Source organism: Hakea prostrata, chromosome 9 (genome assembly GCF_041222555.1).
Source record: "Hakea prostrata isolate BN-2017 chromosome 9, UWA_Hpros_2, whole genome shotgun sequence".
Lineage (NCBI taxonomy): Eukaryota > Viridiplantae > Streptophyta > Magnoliopsida > Proteales > Proteaceae > Hakea > Hakea prostrata.
The window spans coordinates 57,757,987-57,778,591 of NC_142608.1; the positions used below are offsets into that span (position 1 = coordinate 57,757,987).

The 20,605-nt window shown below is 36.8% G+C and overlaps 2 protein-coding genes across 2 annotated transcripts; both read left to right on the forward strand.

Moving 5' to 3' along the window:
* The first annotated feature begins 2,120 nt into the window (after positions 1–2,120).
* LOC149005708 (putative protein S-acyltransferase 4) lies at positions 2,121–10,115 on the forward strand. Its single transcript, XM_089168942.1, has 6 exons — positions 2,121–2,649; positions 4,367–4,558; positions 5,958–6,266; positions 7,834–8,061; positions 8,216–8,694; positions 9,905–10,115. Exons 1-5 carry the CDS (start codon positions 2,557–2,559, stop codon positions 8,690–8,692), a joined length of 1,299 nt encoding a protein of 432 aa, XP_089025068.1. The 5' UTR covers positions 2,121–2,556; the 3' UTR covers positions 8,693–8,694; positions 9,905–10,115.
* A 1,075-nt stretch (positions 10,116–11,190) lies between these two features.
* CRD1 (dicarboxylate diiron protein, putative (Crd1)) lies at positions 11,191–14,108 on the forward strand. The gene is made up of 5 exons (XM_089168969.1): positions 11,191–11,729; positions 11,948–12,012; positions 12,362–12,689; positions 13,314–13,412; positions 13,695–14,108. Exons 1-5 carry the CDS (start codon positions 11,280–11,282, stop codon positions 13,956–13,958), a joined length of 1,206 nt encoding a protein of 401 aa, XP_089025095.1. The 5' UTR covers positions 11,191–11,279; the 3' UTR covers positions 13,959–14,108.
* The last annotated feature ends 6,497 nt before the right edge of the window (positions 14,109–20,605 follow it).

Here is a 20,605-nt window from a genome sequence, read left to right on the forward strand (position 1 = left end):
AAATACGGACAATGGAATTTACCTCCATCCAAATGAAAAGAACCAATCCAAACCAAACCAAATGGAAAATGTTGATCAAACGCAACTCTTCTTCTCCATCAAACACACTCTCTCTCTCTCTCTCTCTCTCTCTCTCTCTGGTTCTTCTTCTGGCAAGCTTGATGAAGTAGTTGATATGGCCATTGGAGCGAGAGGGGTAGCTCAAGCCCGCGCCAGGCGCCCCCGGGGTAGTCGACGGCCAGCCCGCCCTAAGAAACGCAACGCCGATGCCAGGAACTCGTGTGTTCTGTGCCTGATGGAGACAAGAAGTCTTGGATCTGTCAGTAGACAACAAGTTCAAACCCTATCTAAACATGAAAAGAATGAGTTCAGCTTCAATATCTCGCAAACAAAGACTGCTGCTCATCCAATCTATAAGTTGGAAATATCACCAAGACAAAATATGTTTTTCTTTGTATCCTATGTTTTTGGTTAAATAATTATTTTAAGTTAATTGTAAGATGTTTGTATTTGAAGCACCATAGTGTTGAGTGAATTTGTTTCTTCTTCACCCAGCTTGCCTATGTAGTTATATATTCACTCACATCAGTGTGTGACTTACACTATTTTGACATGGGCAGCACTTGTGAGCGTGAATATGAATGTATAACTGTATGGCAGTTGGGAGGAAAAAAATTCCTATACCCTATTATATGCTTTAATATTATTTTAAAAAATAATTAACATAACTCATCATAAACTTACCAGAAAAAACTCATTAGTCAAAAATTTGACTATGGTTGAGAGGCTAAGTTTGTTACACCACTGCATGAACGCATGTATCTGTAGTTAACTCACATAGAGAGGTGAACCAACTAAACAACACCAACAACCCAAAAAAAAGAAGGAAAAGAAGAAGAAGAAGAAATGAAAGAAGGAAAGAAAGAAGATAGATATTAATTATCAACAATTCAGGCACAACATGCACCTACTATAAAATAAAGAGTTTGAATCTCTCCCTGCCCCTTTTATATAAAATACTATTACCCCAAGATGCCGATGCCGTTGAGCTACACATAACTTAGCCTTAACAAAAATCAGTCCCCAAAAAAGATAAAGATAAATGAAGAATGACTATACTCGGTCTAAATTATTATAAACGCGACATTCTTGAGTTGCACGTACCATGATTGATCAAAGTTATTACTCTTCTCTATCTCCACAAATTATTTCAAGTCAAAAGCCTGGTGCCTTTTCTTTGCATGGTAATGTATATTATAAATCCATCACCCATAATTATATATGTAATAATAAATATTTTTTTGTTAATTGTATTAATAAATATGACTAGAAAACTACATGCATATCATAGTTTATTTCTCAATGCAAAAGTCCAAAGGTTTTACCTATTCAAGGTGGATTGGATTACATATATATGTACATATGTACATATATGTTTATACAAAAATATTTGTACATTAATGTATTTATTCAAAACCACTAATGATATGAGTAATAATGCTTTAGGTCCTTTGGCAAGTTGATATATTTAATTGTCCTCGTTCATCTTATCAATTATTTAAAATTCCTCTTACCAAAAAAAATTATGAAAAATTCTCAGCATTGTGTTTATTGGTTATTTTTAAATATGATATAGAAAAGGCATATTACTCTCTTCAATCAGGTGTTTTAATAAAACATACGTGCGTGCTATTGAAATAATATTTGAATAAATAGAAATTGAATCAGCTAGGAATTGGCCTCCATTTTTTTTATTTTCATCTACTGAGTTAAACTAATTTAGACCCGATTCCTTCAGAAACAAGGGCGATTCAAACCGATTCCAGTGCCATTTGGAGTTTTAAAAGCTTGATGGCCTTTGTTCGTGGAGAGCTTGTTCGTGGGCATGAAATTTAAAATTCTCCCAGACATTGCATTGGGATAAACGAAGAATCTAATAAACGGAAAAAAAAATTAATAAACAAAATCAAACAATTTTGGGTTGAAACTTGAAAGCCAGGAAGATAATGAATGAAAAAGAGTATAATTTTTTTTTTTTTCAAAATAAGAAACAACAACGATCTTTTCTCGCGAAAAAGCCGCGGGGAAATTGAAAATTCCAGCGAGGTTATTGTTAGGTACATTAGGGAAGACAGTGGGCAAACAGGTGAAGACAGGTTCTTAAAAGAGAGAGAATTTTTGTTGGATTGGTTTATTAGAGAGAGAAAAGGGAGGAGAGAGAAAGACGTGAAGGGAACGTTCTTGTTTGCATTGATCCGTTTCAGAAGGATGAGCAGGGGGTAGCTGGTTTTGATCCTAAGAAGACATAATTGAGCACCAGAACCTCCTTCCCCTGCTTCATCCTATCCCTTACGGTTTCTGAAGTTGTAGTCCTGTCTGAAAAAAAAAATCTGCCAAAAAAACAAAAAAAAAAAAAAAAAGAGAAGAAAAAGAAATAGAGAAGGAGTTGAAGAACAAAGGATTTGAAATTTTCTCATATGGGTAGAGACCAAAAGCAAGGAAATCTCTTCTGTGAAAGATAGTAGCTGCAGAAGTTGATTAAGAAAAGAAAACGTCATGAGTGGATATAGCGATCCGCATTGGGGTTCTGCCAAGGACATGAGCCCGCCTAAACCCATAAGGCTTTATCATGTCTGGAAGGGAAGCAATGTGAGTTTTTTCCTATCTTATTCTTTTGGGTTCATTTTATTTTATCTGAATTTTGTGTTGTTTGTAGTTTGTATCTTTAAATTGAATTCGATTTTTATCTTATGGGTCTTATGGTAGAGGATTTGGAAACGGAGCAATGTGGGTCCTCTGGTTTTTTATTTCATTTCTTCAATACTTGAAATCATCTTGGTTAGACGGATGATTTATCGATTTTAATGTGATTTTTCTGACCATCACATGATTTTGGGTTATTCTGGTTTTGATTAGAGCTTTATGAGCATACTGTCTTGATCGTTTGCATTGATCATTGTTAAAGTAACTTTACAATCCGAGATTTTTTTTTTTTTGAAATTTGGTGCGGTTCTAGTTTTCTATTATTTCCTTATGAATTTGGTATTCAGAGATTGATTCCCAATTTTGATGCGCATGTTGGGTGATTTTCCACCAATCTGAGGTATTGGATGTAGAAATTAACCAAACAGGCTTTCTGATTTATTTTTTATTTTCATAAATTTTGTTTTGAATGACTGAGATTGTTTAAGTTTGAACATACTTACCTACTCCTGGAGTCAGGAACTACTAGTATCATTGGTTCTGATGCTAGTTGCTGAGATTACATCTCTTTGCCTCATATTGGCTGGCATTCTTTTTCCTAACTTGTAATTTCTGTGTCAATTACATATAACTGTTCTAAAGCAAGACATCATTTGAACACTGGTGATGATGAGAACAGTCTGATACTTGTTTCTTCTATTATGAGTGGACTTCACCCCTTGAAGTTACTCTGTTTATGTGATTTTTTTGCTTGTTTTGTGTTCACAAGATTGTTGTTTTAGAACACATAGGAAAATGGAAGTCCCTTGTTCTGCAAGAATGCAGGTTGTTGAAATGATTCTTTTCTATAGCATTCTGGCCGTGTCTAATAAGCACTTTGCTTTTGCATCAAAGAAGAGAGAAAGACCAGAAAGGGATGAAAAGAGAAAGAACAAAAATGAACTTGGAAAATGTAGTTGAATGATTAGTTACCCTTTCAAAATGAGCTTTAAGGTTCGACCTGGAGTCTGCTTCTATCTCAGTTAACATAGGCCAGGGTTTGTGGATAACAATTTACATATTATGACAGCAAAATGTGATGGGAATTATCTGGATCATCTTCACATCAAAATTGATGAATTATCTTGACTATGTGCCCTACGATAGATGAAGTTGTTTCTTTTATTCTGAACTATCCCTGTTCCTCAAGCAGATTTTTTATTTTTGTTCTTTGAATTTTCTTTTTCAATTGTAAGACCAGTGACCTACTACATAGCAGAGAAACTGCAACAGCAAGAAGGCTTTCAGTTAAGTCATAGATGGATTCCTGCTTCCCTAGATAAAATATGAAAAAATATTGCCTTCCAGTCCATCTCCTCGTCATTTGTGAGGAGAAGGGTTTGTGGGAGCTTGGGGTTATGACTCTTTCATTTAATTAGGAAGATTCTATCTCTGTTACTGGAAGGTTTATCTGGCACAATAATTTCAAAATCCTGGTAAACTTCTGAAATCCTGAAGGTACCACTTTTGTTGATTGGACATTCCAACTATCTAAACAGTTTAGACTTCTTGAATATTTTAAAAAATCTGAAAAATAGGCATTAATAGGTTGTTAACATTCTTTGATTCCACAGGTACATGCACACTACTGTATACATGTTAATGAAATTTCTTGTCTTTGCAGAAATTTTTCTGTGGTGGGAGAATGATCTTTGGCCCTGATGTTGCATCACTATTCTTATCGACCTTCCTAATTGGAACTCCTGCAATAACCTTTTGTGCAAAAGTGTTCACGAAGGTCAAAGCTGCTCAAGAATTTTCGGATCAAGTTCTTTGGTATCCAGTTCTGGCTGTCGGACTGCTTGTGACCTTTTTGGTTCGTAACTTAGTTATCTTATTTGATGCTATGGTTTCTGTTCATAAATATTCGTAAATGTGAACTAACTTCTTACACTTATAGCCTGATCTCTTGTTGTGATACCTTGTAGAAACTTCATATTTCAAAATCAACTTTCCAGTTGATGTGTTTTCTCATATATTTATCTTATCTGATAGATTTGGCCCCTCTTGAATTGGCTGTTGCCTAGAATTTTGCATTATAAGGTAGATATTATTGATCATACATCCTGTAATGTTACTAAAGATATAATCTGCGATATACTGCTTTTATATTCATGTGAGTTGACAAGGAAAGTTTTAGCTTTATTATCTGTCTATTTAGGCCATTTGAGGGTTGACCTCCTACTTCTGGATAGCTATGTTACCCTAGGCTTACAATATAAGAAGAACACAGCTGTGCCTGTGTTATGGTCAGACATTGGAATGATGATGTGAACCTTGAAGAGCTGTTCCAAAAATATTTTCAGAGGATTATAACATCCCAAAGTCCTTGATGTGGATGACATTTTTTCAGAACTTTCTGATGTAGGACATCTTAAGGAAGGGGGGAGGAATTAACTCGAGCTAATTAGTGTTTTATAAAATAGGAGATACTAAGGAAGGAGTAAGAAATCGGTTATTATTATGGGATTATTTACAGTAACACTGATCCACCAACCAGATTTGGAATGGCATATATAGGGATGTCAAATCCAAACTTGCTACCCTGCCCAAGTAACCAGCATATTGTTGTTACCGGGGTCTTGATATTGGACTACTTGTTCAGTCTTGGCAAGTTTAATTTTCCTCCTTGGCTAGCTTAGTCTCAAAGTCCCCCCCCCCCCCCTTCCCTCCTTTTGCTTATTTCTTCTTTGTCCCCTTGAGGGTGTTTATAATATTTTTTATTCACCCCAAAAAAAAAAATCTCCTTCATAGGCTGAAATGACTCAAAGAATAAGAACCAGAAAAGAGAGATGTACTCTTAAACTTACTTGAAACTAATGGGCAGAGAAAGCAACACTCATCTTCATAATGGGCTTATTAAATGCTGCACTTACCAGGTTATCAAGTGAGTTTTGAAATAGCACAATCTTTAAACTGTGATATGCATTGGATATTCCTTCAAGAGGTTTCTATGATTGTGTTGGTGATTTAGACTCTTGGGGGTGTTGTATGTGATGTCATGGTTAAAGATCAACTGTTATGTTACAATTGCAAGGTGCATATGTAGGTCAGTGTTTACTTTCCCTATTTTTAATGACTTTCTGGTGGAGTAAGATCTTTCCCTGTTTTTGTGGGATCTAGTTTATGGAATACTTAACTACTTTTCCCTGTTTTTGCAGGATCTAGTTTATGGAACACTTAACTAAATCTTGTGTTTTTGGCAAATAATGCAGGATTTGTTGTTTCTCTTCTTGACATCTGGTAGAGATCCAGGTATTGTCCCTAGGAACTCAAGACCACCTGAACTAGATGAATCATTAGAAGGTAATACCCAATCCATGGAATGGGTCAATGGGAGGAACCCCCATATGAGATTGCCTAGAACAAAAGATGTAGTCGTCAATGGTCATGTGATAAAAGTGAAGTACTGTGACACTTGCTTGCTTTATCGACCACCTCGAGCCTCTCATTGCTCAATCTGTAACAACTGTGTTCAGAGGTTTGATCACCATTGTCCGTGGGTGGGTCAGTGCATTGGACTTGTAAGTTAATCTTGCCTGCTATTTTTCGAGAACTAAAACACTCGTTAGTACCACATCCGATGTCATTTGATATTTGCATATGCTGATATTATATTGCAAGGACTGCTAGTTTTGGACAACACACAAGTCAATACAGTGAGATAATTAAATTTGATCAGCTAAACCATTCTCAAAAGAATCTTTCATCTTCTAATCTTTCTTTTTTTTTTTTTTTTTTTTTTTGGGGGGGGGTTGTTGTTGTTGGAGCATCTAAGATATGCAACTGACAGTGGTCAAATATTGGCCTTTGGCTAGGAAATTCCTAGGGTTAGATCCCATTGCTTTGGATTTGTAGTCTAGTTTATGAGTAAGTGCATCTATTACCTGGTAGAGATCTGCCTGAAGTAATGACTACAGTATGATATCACCCCATGATTCTCTGTATTGTTGCAATCATTTTAAAGTTACAGAAAAACTAGATAAATCCTATTTTCTTTTACGGCATTTGGAACGGATTGCTGGGTAAAGTGCACAGACTGAAGAGATTCTGTTGGGACAAAACTTCAACAAATTTTTTCCCATATTTGGTCACAGTCATCCTCTACCACCCTCACATACTGTAACATGTTGCATTCAATAACAAAGAGTTCAAGGTTACTTAATTTAAAAAAATAAAATAAAGTCATAGGGTTAGAGAACAACAACAACAACAAGAACAAGAAGCCTTGTCCCAACTAGAGGGTTAGAGAAATTTATTAATATCTTATTTGCTCATTTTCAGGTTATTAACTCCCTACTAAGACTTTGAACATATGAAATTGAGCATAGTCTTCTGGACTAAAATGGGGGGTATGACTGATTAGTATGTTATGGCCTTTTGTTGACCCACTTATCTAGGGGTTCCTGGGCTGCTGACTTTCATTGGCTCACCAGGAAATGGATGGACGTGGTTTTATTCTGATCATTGGATAGAAAGGACATTTTATGGATTGATCACCTCCCAAATTTCGAACTTAATTCTTTCAAAACTGTCAATGGGTTGTTTCCTGCATAGCCCATAAGAAGGTCTACACAAATGTTTGCTACTTATAGCTGAGTTTTATATTTGGAAAGTTATACCTGAGGTTCCTGCTCATGTGACAATTCCAGTCAAACAGAAATTTTCAAGTGGAATAGAGCTCTGGAAAGCAAGACTATTGGAGTGGTTGGAGTACACCATAGGCATGCATGGATACATCAGATTCATACTAATACACAGGAGTATTCAAATGAATTAGGCTTTGAAATTTAGCAGGTGGACAATCTGCGTAGCCCAATCACTACTGTGTAGTCTCCCATAGTGCTGATATTTCAAATTTCTATTTTTGCACTTGGCAAACTCTGTTTGACTGGAATTTGACATGTTATCAGGGACCTAAGGGATCTCTGATGGATGACTATTGAATAGCTATTTCTGCCCCTTGACCAATATGTTCGACAGTTCCTGTATTAGGCTTCATGAACAACCAAACCTAATATTCGTTTGCAGATTGCTCTTTAACATGTCCTTTTTGGAAACTAATAAAACTCTCTATTGATCTGTCTGCAGCGCAACTATCGTTTCTTCTTCTTATTCATATCATCATCAACCTTCTTGTGTATATACGTCTTTTCATTTTCTTGGGTAAACATTATTCGAGAGAAGCACAATGACTCCCTGTGGAAGGCCATGTCAAGAGAAATCATATGCGTTGTTCTTATAGTGTACTGTTTTATTGCCGTATGGTTTGTCGGAGGCCTGACAATTTTCCATTTCTATCTGATTTGTACAAACCAGGTAATCCTTTTACTTCAGAAGTAAATTCTATAAACTTAAAAGTATTATATTTGCATTAAGCTTCGATTAAACTTTCATTGCCAAATTAAGGAGATTTGAGAATTCATATATTGATTAGTCCCTAACTTTTCATGTTATCTTTGCTTTTCTACAGACAACTTATGAAAATTTTCGATACCGCTATGATAAGAAGGAGAATCCATATAATAAGGGGATGATGAGGAACATCAGAGAACTTTTCTTTTCAAGAATCCCACCTTCAATGAATGATTTCCGAGCTTGGGTAATGGAAGAGGACATTGAATGCAGATCTGTGACTTCAAGTATCGGGGGAGGTATTATGAGTTCAAAAGAGAAAATTGACATAGAAATGGGAAGCAAACTGGCAGGGGATGGGAGCCTTCCTGTTCCTGATCTTTTGCAAAATCTGGATTACAGTGGTATAGAGGATAACTTGAAGAATAAGGATGCAGATGGAGGTATTGTGTTTGATCCATTTTTCTTTGCCATTGATCATGAACACAATGAATCAGTGCAGAACTCCCCTGTTGAAGATGAGCCTCTCGAAGATGAAAAGAATGAGGATGGAAGTTCTTCCCATCAAGAAACAAAACCAGTTCTTCATGGATAGAGGTAATCCAATTTCCTTCTCAGTTTCCACAACTCTTTCTTTTGTTCAGGATATTCTTTATTTCTTCTCTGGTAATGCGTACATATTTCTTCAAATGAATAATGGTGCTTTTAAAATTTTTTAGGACTTCAGTTGCATATCGTGGTCAATGATAAATAAACCATACTTAATATAGACAGGCTTCTACATATGGGGTTCTAAGCATGGAACAAAGAAATAAAAGCCTTTACAATCTATTGGTCCATCAGGACACTCCGCCATTGCCAACATCAGGCTGGCATTTTTTATTTATAAAGAATCATTACCATTCAGAAACAAAAATTTATGTCACTGCAATTCATAATATACTGAATGCCTATTAGTTTTTTTTTTCTTTGGTGGAAAAACACAGAAAGTTTGTATTCCAGGATGGTAAAGTTTACAGTAGTGTATTTACAGACCTTATATACATATTATACCTGCCTTCCCCATATTTACATACCCTCTTAGTGTACAACAGGATCCTGGGATACCTGTTGAATATCCCAGAGGACAAAAGGCTGGATGCCTGTTAGTTACTCTTTAGAAACGTTATGGGTTTGCAGACGACATCGGAAGCATGCAGTATAAGGATAAGTTAATCTTTTATTATCAAGTTTATTGTGTTAACCTCGTGCATTAGTTAGCACATTTTTTTATTGCACAGCTTGAAGAGAGTTTAAATGTGTAATGGAATACAGTGTTGGAAAATGAAGGAATTTGGTGCTTCAACCACTATTTAACCTAAGGGCATTTTATAAAGAAATAGTCATTGAGGGACCTAGAGACAACATAAGATATTAATGTGATACTGAGCTTCCAGGCTCATTTTCTCCAGTATCTTGTATTCCAGGGGATTTTTAATATTTCAAGTATCTTGTTTTAACTGAACAACAGCTTTATGCCTTTCTTTTTTGTTTGTTTATTTCCACAGAGCCTTTTTGTCCAGATTGATCATTGGGATTTGCATCTAATTTTTTTTTCATGTATCTTTTTTATTCAAGTTGACATGATCGGTGAGCCTATGCACTCTTCGGTCTTCATCTGTCATGAAAGAGTAAAATTGGAATTGGATGGTTGATGGGATTAAATCATTATGGTTGAAATGTTTATCCTGCATTTTTAGACATGTTTTTGTACTTATAGTTGATCAATCCCTTGTTTTAACATTCAAAAAGTCGTGTCTTCTTTCAGGTCTCTCTGCAGAATATCTTCATTAACTCGGGCTGATAATGATGTATATGTGCCAGATCTTTATAGCTCATTGGATGACAATTTTTGTTGGCTTGGCAAGTTTCTGAGTTTACAAATGTAGAGATTGAATGTTAGTTTGGTGATGTTATCCAGACTGAGGGACAAAAAAAAAGGGAAAAGACAATAATCAAAATTGCTCTGTTAACCTTAATGTTAAAGTCCATTCTTGTGAAAGTGTAAAATAATGCAGTATCCATCAAAAAGGCCAAAGGGTGCCTTCTGTAAGTAAAACGGGCATGGGTTGTTTCTTTTCCAACTACTTTGGGACTAGATTGTATTTTTTCTTTCCTTTTCTTTCCCTTATGCCCTTCTTTATATTCTATATTTAGTAGAATTTCTCTAGCTTTTACAATCAGTTAAAGCATGGGTCACAGAGCAATTTTGGAAAGACTGATGTTCAGGTATGTTATACATGTTTTACTCAAAACTGTTGGGGATGCAAAGTGAAAAGGAAGAGAAAATGTTCCAAACAAAGTGTACCCCTACTTTCGAGCTTCAGTTTTTCCTTTACTCTTTCTCATTTTACCCCTTTGAAGTGTTTGGGGCTAGAATGTGCAGATGAACACTGATCATTACTGTAACAGATGGAAAAGAAAAGAAAATTTTCTTTAATGTGCCTAAATAAATTGAGTAACCAGACCCCAATGGGTTGGCTTGAGGTCAAAAATTTGAATCTCTTTGAGGCCAAGGTTTTGTGTTTATTGAAAAGATCAACTGATGCGTGTAAGTTGGTTTGAGCAACTCAAGTGCAAAAATAGAAAAGAAGAAAAGGGAACGGACAATGCAACACGACGATGCGTACAATAACTATTGAGGCCCTTAAAAAGACCAGAATGACTCATGTGGCCTTGTGTGTGATAGTACATGTGCACAGAACTGTTACGCATACAATTTAACTATAAGACAAGACTTTGCCCTTAGCCTAAGAAGACTCAAACTCTTGACCTCATAGTTGAAAAAATGGATCCTTTGCCAGCTGGGCAACCAATGAAGGTTTCATTTCACAATCTTAATATGTCATACCAAAATCTACCCAGTGGGTGGGTGGGAATATGCCACTTGGCATAATTGCATCCCGAAGGAGCTATAAATGCCAGATCAGTACAGCCAATGAGTACCTGACACTTGTCAAATTCTCATTAACACTCATAGATTTCCTTGGATGAGATTCAATCCCCAATTCCCCATCGACCAATTGAAAAACACTCTCCTTATCCCTGACTTTGTGTTCAAAACCCACGCTCCCCGCTCACCCTCTCCATTTGCTTCCTTCTTCTGCACAAAAACAACTCTCTGCTACTAACTACCGCTGGAAATGGCAGCAGAGATGGCTTTGTTTAAGCCCATCTCTAAGTTTTGCGGAACCACACCCAAATTCGGCAACCCGAGGCCATGCTCCAAGTTCTACATTAACATGTCAGTTACCTCACAACCCACCACAGCGAAGCCCAAGAAACAAGCCAAGGCTGCAATTAAGGAAACCCTTCTCGCTCCTAGGTTCTACACTACTGATTTTGATGAGATGGAGACACTATTCAACACTGAGATCAACAGGAACCTTAACCAGTCTGAGTTTGAAGCTCTGCTCCAAGAGTTCAAAACTGATTACAACCAGACCCATTTCGTTAGGAACAAGGAATTCAAGGAGGCAGCTGATAAAATCGAAGGCCCTCTGCGACAGATCTTCGTCGAGTTCTTGGAGAGGTCCTGCACCGCTGAGTTCTCTGGTTTTCTTTTGTACAAAGAGCTGGGAAGAAGGCTAAAGGTAAGATTTTGATACATTCACCTGCAGAGATATTTCCATTGAAAGGCTTGAATCCAGCTAAAAGGTTACAGAAATAAAGAAAGCTGTGTTTATGAGCTTAGAATTAAGTTAACCAATATTGGAGATATATTCATGGATAAACCATGGTTTCAGCATATGAGCTTCAACATCTGCAATTGTGCTTGATTAATTGATCTTTATGAGATACTTTGTGGCAGAAAACAAATCCGGTGGTGGCTGAAATATTTTCACTCATGTCCAGGGATGAAGCCAGGCACGCTGGGTATGTAAACTGTGCATCTGCTTTCGTTGCTGTGTCTTTTTACGATGATAATGTCAATTCTGGTACAAGGAGTTTGGATATCCTTGATCTGTGTCTCTGTCTGACATGTCACTCGATCCAGTTGCAGAATCTCCTAAATCACATGCAGATCTATTAAGCATGATCATTCTTGAGTTAAATTTTCACTTTAGAGTCTTACATAAGATACTTGTGACCACAGTATCTTTTGCAGCAATGTCAAGAATCCCAGTTCCTACCAATGCACAGTATAAGGAAAAATTAAGTACCTTGTTGATCATCATTGTTACTGTAAAATACCTTACTAATCCTCACTTTTACTGAATTACAGGTTCTTGAACAAGGGTTTGTCAGATTTCAATTTGGCCCTTGATTTGGGTTTCTTGACAAAAGCTAGAAAATACACATTTTTCAAGCCGAAATTCATCTTCTATGCTACATATTTATCTGAAAAAATTGGATATTGGAGATACATTACAATCTACAGGCACCTCAAGGCCAACCCAGAGTACCAAGTCTATCCAATTTTTAAGTATTTTGAGAACTGGTGCCAAGATGAGAACAGGCATGGAGACTTCTTCTCTGCTTTGATGAAAGCCCAGCCTCAATTCCTCAATGATTGGAAAGCAAAATTATGGTCTAGATTCTTCTGCCTATCGGTATGTGATTGTTTTCCATTTATCTTGCAATTTTGCTTTGTCCTCTTTACAGTAGTATTCAACTCAATGCCTGCTTTTTCTTTGCAAGAATTTACTACTCATTGGTTTAGAACTGCATAAGCCAAAATTGCAGTCTATGAGTGGACTTCTGCTCATTCTAGTCATAAGAACTGTCTTATCATGTCTTGGCTTTAGGTCTTGGGTGTGTGTTTTATTCCACTCCTATTGCTCTACCATTTGTGGGAACTTTCTCTAAATTTTTCCTGCTTGTGCATCATGGGATGGTCTTTTAAGTTGGTTTTCATTATCTTTTGTCTCAAAGTACACTATTTTTATTATTTTTATCATGGTCATAATGGTTTTACATTACCTTTGTTTACATAACACTCTCTTCAACCTTAATGAATTTGTATCACTAGAAATGCTCTTCTGTAGAAGAAAACTATTAAATTTATAGACTGATGCTTTGATGGGAATGTATCAATATCATGTTCTGTTTTTTCGTGCTTACAAACTTGGTTTCTGTTCAATAGCTTTCTTGAGACAGTAACTGATGTAGAATAACTAAGTGGATTGCAGCTTCTGTACCTTTACTGGGATTTCTCATGACTTTGATTCCTGCAGGTATATGTGACAATGTATCTGAATGATTGCCAGCGTACGGCTTTCTATGAAGGTATTGGCCTTAACACGAAAGAATATGATATGCATGTCATCATTGAGGTAAGCCATAGATTACCTTTTCTACTCCTTCACGTACAAAACTCTGATTTTCCATCAATTTTCAATAACAAATCTTCTCTTTCCCATTTCATTGGCTTATTAGTTTGATTCCAAGAATAGGATCAGATCCTGATTAACCATTTTTGTTTCCTGTAAATTAGAAAGATTAAATTTGTCTTCATGTACCTGCCAAAAGAAGCAAACAATTTTTATAGCCTTTTTTGCCCTTTTGTATTCAACTAAACTAGTGTCTGTGATGGTCCTATGACTCTGCTGTTGCAGACCAACCGTACAACTGCTAGGATTTTCCCAGCAGTTCTGGATGTTGAGAACCCAGAGTTCAAGCGGAAGTTGGATCGGATGGTGGAGGTCAACAAGAAGCTTCTTGCAGTTGGAGAGAGCGAAGACATACCCTTAGTGAAAAACTTAAAGAGGGTCCCCCTCATTGCAGCTTTGGTTTCTGAGCTCTTGGCTGCCTATCTCATGCCTCCAGTTGAGTCTGGATCAGTGGATATTTCAGAGTTGGAGGCACAACTTGTCTATTAGATGTTCCATGTTTGATCTCACGCAGTGCCTGATGGCTTGAGTGCTATTGTTAATGGTCACTGCAAGGCTCTTGTATGCAACTGAGGAAACATTACTTCTCTAAATGGAACTCTTCATGCATGTTCTATGTAAAGCTACAAGATTTTGTCATTATCCCCTTTCTGGGGAGTGTGTGGTTTCTTTGTTTATATCTCTTGGCAATTACAGTGCATATCCCATGGCTAAACTTGGAACAGTTCCTTTGCCTCATCGGCTATACCCTCTTCCAGTTCCAGTTCCCTGTGCCGCCTCTACTTTATGAGGAAGAAGCGCTTGAGCCTGGCTTCTGGCTTTGTCCAATGTAATTGACCCTTATTTTGTTGGATCTGAAATCTACGGAAATCCATGCATTCTAAGAGCAGTGTCTCTGCAAATCTTCTTTGATGCCAACACCTGCTCTTGGAACAGGATTTGACTTGTCTGAGGTTTGGGTGTGAGCAGCCATGGTGGTGCCGACATGCCCGAGTCTGGCTTGTTTTTTTTAGCTTGTAACAAACTTAGGAGTAGCCCAACAAACCACTCCTGATGGTTTCATTTGGCTTGCATTATTACAAACCAATCTGCAGTGATTCTAAGATTCCTAACCCATCCTATGTGAAAGATTCACTTGCATGGAATAAAAGTCTCACTGAACAAATGGTTAAAGCGAACACTAAAAAATCACAACCAGAAAGTGAAACAAATTGAAGCAATATAGCAATTTAATAGGGTTTAAACACCAATGCAGTGTGTTACATGACTTACATCCACAGGCAAAAAAGAAGAACTTTCTTGCCCGTTGTTGGAACAACATTACAAAACTCTTACTGAAAACCTTAAAGGCAAAATTCCCCAAAATCTCATAATGACTTTTATGCAAAAACGTAAGGTACATATTTATAATGTCCAACTTCCAATTGAGATAAATATGGTATCCTGGTTGGCTAGTGCTTTTTAACCAAAGCATAATAGTCTAGCAGGGGTATAGCTGGATGCAAGAAACTCTAAAATACCTTGAAAACTAAAAAAACTCAAAATAGCAATTTCAGTAGCTACAAGCCTATCAACTATGATGTTTCAGCGACAAACACCCTGGTAGACAAGCCTATTAGGGACATTTAAATAAGAAACCGAGCTCTAAATTTGGCTAAATCCTCTGCAATGAAGCTTTGAGGTTCGGTTGCACCACCTTATTCACTACACCTGGTTGTTGGAAAAATAGGAATTGTTGATTGTGCATCCCTATATGTTGGAGATAGACTTATAAGCAGATAGGATTCGGCTCGAATACACCAGTATCCGAATCCGAATCCGATTAGAAGACCGTATCTGAATCTGAATCCGGTAGAAATTTAGAGAAGGCATCCGAATTTGAATCGGGAACTTTATCGGATATCTGATAACAATCTGATCCGATAAACCATCCGATTATTGATTTGTGATTGTCATTTTTTTATTATTTTTAATTTTTGATTTCCAATTTCCGATTACCGGTTTCCAAATCCAATTATTAGCCTCATTTTTAGAGAAAAATGTTTAATACTCTACTCTAACTGGATAATTTTTTATTTTCGATTTTCCGATTACCAATTACAAGTTTCCGAATCCGATTATCATCCTTTTCAGAAAGAGAAAAAAAAAATGTTGGATACTTTACTTATCTTGATATTATCTGATCCGATAAGCAATTATCAAAATCCAAATTAGGTTACTTAGCGGACGGATACAAACACCCTTAAACGAATACGAATGCAAATTCAAATGCGGATTTTGGCTATCCATTTATTGGAGAGGGCTTGATCAAAGAAACTAATGTTTATTAGCAAACCCTTTGTTAATGGGATATCATTAAGGACAGAGTAATAACACATCTTAACTATGAATGGAAAGAAATACATTGTTGTTATGGAAAAAAACAAGAAGAGAGAAACAAAAAAATTCCATCTGGTAAATCATTGATCCGATATTACACATCTTCATCATGACTTTTGCTTTTGTGGTCCTTGAGTTATTGACTCTTATCCAATGTACTGTGCACACGGCGATTTATCGTGGTGTCGCGGGTGTAACACGAAAGCCCCAGCGACACGATACTTCCTTTTTATCGACGATTTATCGCCGATAACCGTCGACTTTTCGCCCAGAAATTGGCGATATCGCCGATCGTTGACTTCCCTAACGACGGGTACAAGAGCGTCCGCACTCAGCGCATAAGAACCGGAATTGTCACCGAATCCCAGTGGGTATGCGTCGTTGGAGACTGAAGAGGAGGCCAGGGAGAGGACAACGAACGCCAGCATTTAGAAGCAACAAAGAAGAATCGAGGGAGCTTTCATTTGGGAATCCATGGTGGAAGAAGCAACGAAACAACGAAGTGTCGAATGTCGAGTCTAGAATCATCTGCAAGCAAAGAGATGAACACCTGAACCGCTTCTGTAAACAGAGACAAAGAGGCAAAAATGAGATTGCCTCCCTGTATTGATGAGGCCCTTTCAACAATTCTCTTTTCTCTTCCCCTTCCATGTAAATCTCCAAGGAATTGTCTACTCCAAAACTCTAATCAGTTCTCATTTTGTAGGAATCCGCTATTGGTTCTTGACTATTGTTATCTTTCTATTCTCTCTCTCTCTGGATTATTCATATCACTGCAACTAAAGAACACCTGGAGCAGCAACCATGCTTCCAGAACTTGAAGAAGCCATCAGTCATTGAACAAATTCAGACAACAACGAGACAAGGAAGTGGAATAAACAGGAAATAAAGAGATCAAGGCGGAAGGAGGGAGCTTTAAGCCTTTAACAACCAAAAAAAAGACAGCACACATGGACTCTGCAACCCAATCTCTTTCCGGCCAAAACCCACAATGCCCAGTTCCTCTGCCTTCAACCTCTGCATGTCCAACGATTTTTTCTTCATTCCTCCAGGCTCCAACAAGTAACAACTACACCATCTCATCCTACCTACGGGAACTCACCCTTCACCCCCCACCGAGGCTGGCACTGAAGCATCTCTTCGAACGAAGCCGAAAGCACTCGAAACCCATTTCAAGGATTTTGGTCTTCGAAAAATACATAAGCGGATCCTCCCAAAGATTCGGGTCGTGGGTGATTGCCTGCATGTTTAGTGAGAAGGAATCACTGTATCATTGCTTAGTTGGACATCCAATGATACTGCCCTGGTAGATCGTTGATCCAATATAAACACACATCTTCATCGTCACTTTTGCTCCTAAGGTTTTTGCTTGTGATCTGGCTTTTTATTGCATCCATGCTCTTCTTTCACCAAGACTATAAAATCCTCTAAGCAATGTAGTATATTATTGAACAAAATATGGACCACAACCTATACAAATGGTGAATGATAATAAGATATACGAATAATTTTATCGAAAGAGGCAGAGATTATGAAGAAAACAACATTAGAGAACATAGATGCTGAACCGAGCAATAATTAAGAAAGAAGAAGAAGGAAAACAAAATAAGAATTAGGAAGGTATCTTACTTGAAAGAGTCCTCCATTAGAATTTGAGGAAGCTCTAATTGTAAACTAGCATTTTATAGAAAAACCAGCTGAAGTTTTCTATGAAATGGTCGTAAAGTATAGTAGCGTGAATGATTGCGCAATTAACGGTATTAATGAGATGCGTTGTATAATTGTATTTAGTTAATCTATGGAAACTCATTTATGACATTCAAAATTTTTGGAAATCGTGATATATACATATCTTAGCGTTGAAGGAAAGGTATACGTTAGCATTTCTCTATCAGGAGGTGTATGTTAGCAAAATCTATATGGAAGTAAACAAGCCACCTTTGTGGTTATCAATCTCAACTAGTCTTGATCCTTCTCTGTGGATTGAGTCAAGTCCATGGGTTAATTTTTTTGTACATGTGTCAATCTTTGATTTATTATACGAAAAGTTAAATGAGGGTATTTATTTAAACTCTCCTTGCTGATGTAATAGTCCCCTTTTTAATATAAAGTTACAATTTCCCCATCCCCAAAAAAAAAAAAGAAAAAAAGAAAGAAAAAAAGAAAGAGAAGGATTTGACTTGTCTGAGGTTTGGGTGTGAGTAGCCCCATCGTGGTGCCAACAGAATCCGGATCATCTCCCCCCCATGGCTTCCTGACCACAAAAATCAATGGGTTCCACTGGTGAAAAAGTTTTTTTTTCTTTTGTTTTTTCCAAAAAGTATTTTTCACCATGGGCCCCACAGGTTTTTGTGATCAAGAAGCGTTGGGGAGCACAATATGCTCCCCATCGGTATCGCAGATCCGGACTCGTGCCAACATGCCTGAGCTTGGCTCTTTCTTTTTAGCTTGTAGCTAAGTTAGGAGTAGCCCATCAAAACCACTTCTGATGTTTTCATTTGGCTTGCATCATAAACCAACCTGCTATGATCCTAAGATTCCTAATCCATCCTATGTGAAAGAAACACCTGCATAGAATAAAAGTCTCACTGGACAAATTATTAAAGCCAAAACTAAAAAATCACAACCAGAAAGTGAAACAAATTGAAGTAACAAATTAATTCAATATGGTTCACATATTAATACAATGTGCTACATTAACGAGCGAAAAATAACTTTCTTGCCCAGGTCGCTAGAACAACATTATAGAAATCACACCCAAAACCTTAAGGCAAAAATTCCCAAATCTCACGATGACTTTCTTAAAAATAAATAAATAAATAAAATGTAAGGTGCATATTTATAAAGTTCCAATTGGGTAAATATGGTATCGTGGTTGCCTAGCACTTTTTAACCAAAGCATAATAGTCTAGTAGGGGCATAGATAGATGCAAGAGACTCTAAAATACCTTGAAAACTTAAAAAACTCAAAATAGCAATTTCATTAGCTACAACTATCAAATGTTTTCAGCGACAAACACACAGGTAGACAAGCCTATTAGGGACATTGAAGTAAGAAACCGAGCTCTAAATTTGGCTAAATCCACCATATTCACCACATCCGGTTGTTGGAAAAGCAGAAATTGTGAATTTGGCATCCCTGGATGTTGGAGATAGATGTGTAAATAGATCGGATTCGGATACTATCCCAATCCGATTAGCAAAATTGCTATATGAATCCGAATCCAAATCCGGTAGAAATTTAGAGAAGGCATCCAAATTTGAATCTCGAACTTTATCGGATATCCGATAATAATCTAATCCGATAAACTATCCGATAATTGTTTGATGATTGTCATTTTTTAAAATTTTTTATTCCGATTTTCAATTTCCAATTACCAATTACTGATTTCCGGTTTCTGAATCCAATTATTAGCCTCTTTTTTAGAGCAAAGTGTTTAATACTTTATTCTAACTGATAATTTCTGATTATCGGTTTACCGACTACCTATTTCCGAGATCCGATTATCATCTCTTTTCAGAGAAAAATGTTGAATTCTTTACTCTAAATTTTTATCTAGATATTATCCGATCTGATAAACAATTATCTGAATATGAATCCAGTTGTTTAGTGGATGGATAAATATATTTTTTGGTAAGAAAAATTGTTGTATATGAACACCCATAAACGAATACCTAATGCAAATTCAGAGGCGAATTTTGACTATCCATTTATAGGTCTAGTTGGAGAAAGAGTTTGATCAAAGAAACTAATGTTTATTAGCAAACACTTTGTCAATGGGATATCATTAAGGAGAGAGTAACACATCTTGAACTATGAATGGAAAGAAATACATTGTTGTTATGGGGGGAAGGAGAAACAAATAAAATTCCATCTGGTAAATCGTTGATCCGATATAACACATCTTCGTCATGACTTTTGCTTCTAGGGTCCGTTGAGTCATTGACTCTTATTACACGATGACCAGATCGATAGACGTAATGATCCGCTTCAAATGGAATTTTCTGGTTTGAACATAAGCGGATCCTCCGAAAGGGTCGGGTCGTGGGTTATGGCCCACATGCTCACCATTGTTTGAGCGGGGACCATCATTTCACTACTTAGTTGGACATCCAATGATACTATTCTGGTAGATCATATTGATCCGATATAAACACACATCTTCATCGTCACTTTTTCTTCTAAGGTTTTGATTATGATCTGGCTTTTTATTCCATCCATCCTCTTCTTCCACCAAGACAATGGATTTTATACTCTGAGAACCAAAGTAAATAAAATTAGCTTCAACAAGGAAAACATACTCCTGACTTAAAATTTATAGGAAGAGGCAGAGATTGTGAAGAAAACAACATTAGGGAACATAGATACTGAACCGAACAAGAAGAAAGTAGAAGAAGGAAAACAAAATAAGAATTAGGAATGTATCTTACTTGAAAGAATCCTCCATTAGAACTTGAAGGAACCTCTAATTGTAAACTTGCATTATATAGAAAAACTAGCTAATTAAAGTTTTCTATGAAATGGCCATAAAGTATAGTGACGTGAATGGTTGCGCAATTAACGGTATTAATGAGATGCGTTGTATTTGGCTAATTTAGGAAAACGCATTTATGACACTCAAAATCTTCGAAAATCGTGATATATACATATCTTAGCGGTGAAGGAAAAGTATATGTTAGCACTTCTCTATCAGGAGGTGTACGTTAGCAAAATCTATATAGATTTTATCAAGCCACCAACCCTCATGGTTATCAAT

Excerpts from the sequence above, each read along its gene's own strand:
- CRD1 (XM_089168969.1), top strand. The coding sequence starts at position 11,280 with ATGGCAGCAGAGATGGCTTTGTTTAAGCCCATCTCTAAGTTTTGCGGA. Across the intron at positions 12,690-13,313 it reads CTAGATTCTTCTGCCTATCG|GTATATGTGACAATGTATCT; the intron begins GTATGTGATTGT and ends TGATTCCTGCAG. Across the intron at positions 13,413-13,694 it reads ATATGCATGTCATCATTGAG|ACCAACCGTACAACTGCTAG; the intron begins GTAAGCCATAGA and ends CTGCTGTTGCAG.
- LOC149005708 (XM_089168942.1), top strand. The coding sequence starts at position 2,557 with ATGAGTGGATATAGCGATCCGCATTGGGGTTCTGCCAAGGACATGAGC. Across the intron at positions 4,559-5,957 it reads GACTGCTTGTGACCTTTTTG|GATTTGTTGTTTCTCTTCTT; the intron begins GTTCGTAACTTA and ends CAAATAATGCAG. Across the intron at positions 6,267-7,833 it reads TGGGTCAGTGCATTGGACTT|CGCAACTATCGTTTCTTCTT; the intron begins GTAAGTTAATCT and ends ATCTGTCTGCAG.